We start from the raw sequence: 7,500 nt of genomic DNA on the forward strand, positions 1-7,500 counted from the left end.
TTGTTAGTTTTATCAGTTCTTGTGCCTTAAGAAGTGACTCTTTTAGTCTAAGTTTCATCTCATTTGCGTAATTGTTTAAGTTATATACTGGTTGATTGTCCTCGATTATGTCAGTTGGTAAGCGTGGAAGTTTTCCGTATATTAACTCGTATGGTGAAAATTCCGTCTCTATGTTCGGTGTGGTATTAAAAGCAAATGCAAAATAAGGTAGCCATTGGTCCCATTCGTGATTTTCTACGAAGTGTAACAGAAATTCATTTAGGACTCTGTGACTCCTTTCAACTGTTATTGTCTGATGGTGATAGGGTGCTGAAAAGGTCTGCTTTATATTTAGTATTTCGCATATGTTTTTCATCAATTCATTTGCAAACTCTGTGCCTCGATCAGATTTTAATGTTTTAAAAAGTCCGTATTTTAGTATTACCTGTTCTACTAGTGTCTTTGCGATAGAAATTGCTTCTTTAGTTTTCATTGGGAATAGGATTGCGTATTTTGTCAGTTCGCATTGTACCGTTAAAATATATCGGAAACCATTTGATATAATTAATGGTCCTACTGTATCTATGCTTAAATTTTCAAAGCTTGTACTAGGTGTGTCCGTTATTGTCATTTTTTCTTTTATGTACTTTGTCTGTTTGTTTCGAGTACATTCTTTACAACTGTTTATATATTGTTTTATCATTTTTCTCATGTTCTTCCATATGTATTTTTGCTTTAATTTTAAGATAGTTTTTCTTATACCCAGATGTCCTCCTAGTGCTGAATTGTGATACTCAAAGATTAATTTTTTTCTTATTTCTTCGTCATTAATTTGTTTTGGGGCTTTATATAAAATTATTCTTAAGGGTCTTAATTTTTGTTCTATTCTTTCACTTTGTAACTTGTTGAATGCATTCTTAAAATTTTCAATATTCATTTCTCTTAATAAATTATCTTTTGCTAGCGCTAGCTTTTCTATATTTCTTTTAGTCGCTATTGATGATAGTTTCGCCATGATTGAAACGTATTTCAGAGGCTCCTCACTATATCGGACTATAATATCCCCTTTTTTATTTATCTGTATTTCGAATCCTTTCATTTTTTCTTCGTATACGAATTTTAATCTTTTTATATTTCTTATATCAGCTATGGACGTACATTCCCAAATGTGAAGTTGGCCTGACTTCGAATGAGAGTTGTAGTTCTCCTTGTCTACCCTGGTGTTATTTTTGGCAGACATTCCCCTTGTTATTACAAACATTTTATTATTGTCATCACAATTCGTTGGTATCATTTTTTTTTTAGTATGTCTGAGTCTATCTTTATTCGTGATAATGCATCGGCGTTTGTGTTCATTTTGCCTTGCTTGTAGACTATATCGAAATCATAGTCTGACAAATCAAGTCTAATCCTAATCTAAGTCTAATCTACACCTTTTTTTATTTTCATTAAGGTGCACGAATATTCAATTTTATGTTTATTTAACTGAATGCAAAAAGTCACATTTGTTCTTATGCCGGTTTTGTGATTAAATATTTGTCAATGATAAAAATTGTAAATTAAATGTTAATATATTTAAATGCATTAGCGAAAAATCTTTATTCAACGATATTTATCATAGCATGTGTGAACAATTTGGTGCGCGTCGTTAATAATATTCAGAACTATTTCACTTTAATTAGCCGCCTAATCACATAAAAATAGTTAATTGTTACCTAATAACAACTTCATACTTTTAATTACATTATTTTATGCATTAATCAGCAAATAATCAGTCATAAACAAAATTGGGATATTCACAATCCAAAATATATATATATGTATATGTAGTTATATAAAGTACAATGTATGCTGTATGATAGTTAGTTTTTCAATCATTAGTTTATTGCAAGAAGTGGCATTTTTTATTTTAAATTACTTTAGCTTTTTGTTACTGTTGTTTTGAACTTCGCATGTAGCGCACTGCGCATTTATACAGCCTTGTAGACTCTGACGGACTTCACGTCGTTGAAGGTGAGAGTAGTCACTAGCTCGGAGTTAGTGAATTCACGAATAATGGTCGATGGTTTGTCACCCTTCTGTTCTTGCACCAATTTGTTGCCATCCAGAGTGAAGACGCACTTCACTTTGCGACCATCAAGTGTCTCTTCATCGAATTCCTCGCCCAGCTTGAAGTTGATCGTGGTTGTCTTGAAGGTTGAGGTAGTGGTGAAAGAGTAATTATCACCATCCTTCTTCAGTTCAACGGTGGGGCTGATACTGTTACCCATTTTGCGTAGAACCATACCGACACCCAATTCCTTCATGTATTCGTCGAAGTTTTCACTCTTTTCTAATTTGTATTTCTTTCCTTCCCAGACAGCCATTTTTACTAATGATTTATTTAGCGTTTAGGATCGTCCGCAGGATCGCCATGTAAAGTGGTAGGATCGCCATGTAAAAGAGCGAAACAGGATCATCGAAATAAAAGAATTACTAATTCACGGAAGAGCTTTAGGGCAAACCTGCCGACTAAAGATTCCTTTAAAAATAAAAGGAGATTTTTAGAGTTAGGGCAAACGACTGCCTTCCAACTATTAGGAGTGAGCTGACTGAGCTGCTTGAGCTGACTGAGCTGACTTCTGATAGAATGGCTTTATTTTTATACTTTCTTTTCGCCTTGTCATCAATAAAATATACATAATTACAATTAAACATTGTTGCAAGTAAAAATCAATAACAAAGTTGTAAACACTTAAAATACTATACAAATGAAATTCTGCTTAGGTTGACTTAAATTTTATTCAGGGTTAGCTTACTTCACAGTGAGTTATGGCTTTGCTTTGGAGTGGGGTATCATGTGACAAAAAGTGTATTTGGTGTGTGCCATGTGTTTACTTATGTTTCGGGTTTCAAAGAAAAGGGCAAAGAGTTTATGTCATTGAAATTGAAAAGAATTATGTCATTAAAGTGGAGTAAATTGAAATGAAAAGAATTATGTTATTGAAATTAAAGAGTAGAGTGAATTGAAGTGGTTTTCATAATTTGAGTTTGAGTATTAGGAATATTTGGAAGTGAAGTGGAGGTACTCTACATTCTGCTTAATTACATTTCCATCTAAGGGCAATCGCTTGTTCATCATATCTTCTATCCACACCGTTAGCTCTTGTTCCATTTGTTCTATTATCTTTGCTCTTGGACGAAAAGTGATTTTTGCGTGTACCGATGATCCAGATGATATCGAACATCTTATTTTATTTATTTATCTTATTTATTTTATTGTTCTTATTGTTGAACTCATTTTGATTTTGAGGTCTATCCAAAATTTTAATTTTGTTTTCCATTGTGATAAATTTTCGTTTTAACAATGTACCTTCCTTTCCTTTTGGCATTTTTCGAGCCTAAATCACAATTTAATTGATTTAAGCTATAAAGAAATTTAAAAAAAAACTTACTGATTATGAAACGTATTCACGTTGATTTTCACAAAATTAGCTTGTGAGACAAGAAATAGAAGGATTTAAATCCTCTACCTTTAAAAGTTTTCAAATATATTTTCATGAAAGCTTTTTAACAAAATTGTTTCACAAATGTTTTAAAACTTGGTAATGTAATTCTCACGACTTCTTCACTGTCAATGATATTTACAAACATAAAAATCCAGAAACTCTTTCAAAATTTAATTTTCGGGAAACCCCCCTTTCATAAATAAAAATGCGTGTGTGAATGAAAAAAAATTGCGTTGTAACTTTGCCGTTAATTTGAAAACCGCGTTAAAGGAAATTTTCCGCTTTTTGCGAACCGCGTAGTTGCGACACCGCGCTATAGAAGTACAGCGTTATAGGAGGGTTACCTGTATATCACAATTGAAGCGGACAATTCGACTCTGGCCTCAGTAGAACCGCGAGTGCGATCTTGCTCCCCATCGTATCAGGCTGCAATAGAAACAAATCAAAGAAACAACGACACAAAATGCGCAGAAACAGCACCGACACTAAATGCGAAAACTTCGATTCGAGGTCCTTCAACAACTCATTCCCCGCTGCCAGCTGGAGCGAGCAATGTAAAACTCCCACTCAAACAGCCCCTGCTATTCTTACCCACACAACCAACGTACCTGTTACGGTGAATTCTGTATAAGTACATTAGTTCTGCTGAGTTTTTGGCTTCTGTATGACATTAAATTGCCGACGGCATTTGAATTAAATGCTGCTCCTTTGGCAAACGAAATTATTTTCAATTTACATTTTATTACAGGGAACAATATATATATGCATTTTCTAGATAGTATAAAACTTTGAAATTTAAAATAAATAAAAGAAAAATTCAATGAAACGTATTTGCATATATGGGACAACTAAGTTCAATTGCATCTTCAATAAATATAGAGTTGCATGCATATGTATGCACTGAAGCAACCATGACCTACCTCACGAGAATCACCGTATCATATTTCACGCAATAATTAGGGAGTAAATACCCGAATGATCGAAATTCTGCCTAACAAATGATAAAACAATTATCTTTTGCATATACATGTACATATTTGTATGTGCGTGTGCGCACTTGATGCCCTAACCTATTGCGTACATATTTTTAATCTGAACTCCCAGCAAAACAATGCTTAGTATACACATATGCATGTACATATAAGCGCACATAGGGCACTCATTTCATTCCCCTAAATGCGTATGTCATCTAAAGCTATTGTAAAATTCTATGCCTAGCGATTAGAAGAACAAAACGTATTCATAGGCGTAACCGTAGCGGAGATGATTCTAGCTGCCATGGCGCTGAACAGTTTCAAATATTGTACAGCACAAGAAAAACCAATTCACTGATAAGTTTGAGCTCATATTTCTGTGAGCAAAGCACTTTCGTCCATAAAGGAAGCTGCCCATATGCCAATTTTTCCCTATTTTTTTTCTAGCTGCCATGGCGCTGAACAGTTTCAAATATTGTACAGCACAAGAAAAACCAATTCACTGATAAGTTTGAGCTCATATTTCTATGAGCAAAGCAGTTTCATCCATAAAGGAAGCCGCCCATATGCCAATTTTTCCCATCGACAACAAAAATTGACTTGAAAGATTCAAGAAATCAAGTCAAAATAGTCAATACTGAAATATTTCTCATACAGAAATATTTGCCAATATTTGTTGAATTGTGAATTTTTGGCATTCCGAATGGTCGGGACTCCGTATATATGTTTGCACTCATATATGTATTTAAATATGTCTTCTAAATGCTCGACGACCGCAGCTGCATTTCGTCTAGTGCGCGCATGAGCGTACAGTAAAACGTAGAAAACCGCAACAAGCAGTTATAAAAAAGTTCTTTACCGGACATTTCTATACTAAAAGAAAATTTCGAAACAATTATTTTATGTTCTCTGATAGTTGGAAATAATTAATCAGTATGTTACTTTACGTACGTACATAGTTCATAGTACATATTTGCAGAGTTAGAAACTTACACTAAAATCAGAGTGCGGCTTAATAGAGGTTACTACATATACTCAGCCTTCGGATGAAGCTCAAAGTGCCAAATATATTGAATATTGAAGCCTTCGTGAGCTGTGCAGCGCCTATGAATGCTGTGCCTCTTATGAAGCGCGACACGCACGGAACATCAAAGAGCAAACCAGTTCCGAAGGATGGAGCACGGTAATTGTAAGAAAACCCGTACAGGAACCAACAATAAAACCCCAAAACCTGACGGGAAACAAACAGACGAAGCAAAAACGAGAGGAAATCGCAGGCGATAGAGACCGCCCCGTAATAATACGACATTTATTGCGTCCTCTGGTGCCCCACAGGGAACTATTCTAGGACCCCTTCTCTTTATACTCTTTATTAACGATATTGGTTCTTGCTTTTCTTTTTCTGAGCACTTGTTGTATGCTGATGACCTTAAAATATTTGCGGTGATTAACAGTGTTAGGGACTCTGAAAAGTTGCAAACCGACTCGCACAATGTCAGGAACTCGTTTGCTTGATATAGTAAATATTACAATCATTCTGTTGGCAACTACCTATGTACGTACAGAGGGTTATGAAAGTGAAGCAAAATGCATCTCCCGCTTTTAACTCTAATTTGAATTACTCTATTTGTATCTTAATTTTTGTTATAATTCTGTTCTGAGGTAGTTGACTATGACTGATCGTTCGATTTGCTATTACTTCATTATAGGTCCCTTTGTCATTAAAATTTATTTTCTACTTTTTAGTTCGATTAGCAGTAAAAGCGTGTTTTTTAGTTTTTTTTAACTATTTTTTATTTTCTTCTTTTTAGTTCGATTAGCAAAAAAGCGTGTTTTTTAGTTTTTTTAACTATTTTTTATTTTTAGTATATGTAGGTGTTTACGAGTAATATACTATTACACAACCGCACATTAAATACTAACCTCAATGGTGGTGTGGAAACTAAAAATTCCCAATTTTTGTTTAAAAAAATACGCAATTCATGTTTCTACCGGTGTGGCAATATTGGCAAATGTTATAAAAATGCACATTTTTCAGCGCTCTCACGAGAAAAAGAGTTTCCCATCTAGTCATCTATGTTGTGTGTTCCGAGTCGATCAGATTTTTAGAAGCCAGTGCAAATTAAGCTCAAAGATTCCGTTACATTCATTCATACATACAACCCGAGCTAATAAAAGTGTGTTAATTATTCTATTTGTATCTTAATTTTTGTTATAATTCTGTTCTGAGGTAGTTGACTATGACTGATCGTTCGATTTGCTATTACTTCATTATAGGTCCCTTTGTCACTAAAATTTATTTTCTACTTTTTAGTTCGATTAGCAATAAAAGCGTGTTTTTTAGTTTTTTTAAACTATTTTTTATTTTCTACTTTTTAGTTTGATTAGCAAAAAAGCGTGTTTTTTAGTTTCTTTAAACTATTTTTTTTTATTATGAATGAAAATTATTGTTATCATTGCAGTCAGTGAATAAATGATTCGATATATTCGTGTTATATTTAATTCCTTTCGTCTGGAGTTGCCTGATCTCCCATCGGGCGCGTCCCATGTGGTGGATAGGGAGCCCTGGCATCACAAGAGTGGCCTTCCCGGATGGGGTGGGTTCAACACTCGTGTGATGACTCAAAGTTGGCCTGTCTACGGCGGATGTCCTATCCTGTCTACGTGCCCAGAATCCGGGCATCAACACGAGGCTTTGGCGAGTCGTCTCGTACACCAAGAGTAAAAACCGGGACGGGAAGGAAGGGGCTACTCTTGTGGTGCGAGTGGACGAGGCCAGTGTTGATGTCATGGGCTCACGGTACGGGAACCGTCTGAGTCTCTTCTTTGGGACGGCCAGCTTCCATGTCTTTCCCAAATGATTGACTCGGACGATTCCTGTAGCTATCGTCCCTTGACGGTGACGCAAATTAACTTGCAGCATTCCAAAGCCTCTACTGCACTACTAAGTAGAAGGCTTTCCCAGCTGCACACATTACCCCACATAACAGCAGTGCAAGGGCCCTGGGTCTTTAGGGGCCGTCTCTGTGGCTTAAGTGCGCTGAAAGGGGCCACGTTAC

The 7,500-nt window shown here is 35.3% G+C and overlaps 1 protein-coding gene across 1 annotated transcript; it reads right to left on the reverse strand.

The window, feature by feature from the left end:
• Positions 1 to 1,652: 1,652 nt before the first annotated feature.
• On the reverse strand, positions 1,653 to 2,366 carry LOC129249935 (probable fatty acid-binding protein). The gene has a single exon (XM_054889602.1). It carries the CDS (start codon positions 2,343 to 2,345, stop codon positions 1,950 to 1,952), a length of 396 nt encoding a protein of 131 aa, XP_054745577.1. The 5' UTR covers positions 2,346 to 2,366; the 3' UTR covers positions 1,653 to 1,949.
• Between the last annotated feature and the right edge of the window lie 5,134 nt (positions 2,367 to 7,500).

Source organism: Anastrepha obliqua, chromosome 6, assembly GCF_027943255.1.
Source record: "Anastrepha obliqua isolate idAnaObli1 chromosome 6, idAnaObli1_1.0, whole genome shotgun sequence".
NCBI lineage: Eukaryota > Metazoa > Arthropoda > Insecta > Diptera > Tephritidae > Anastrepha > Anastrepha obliqua.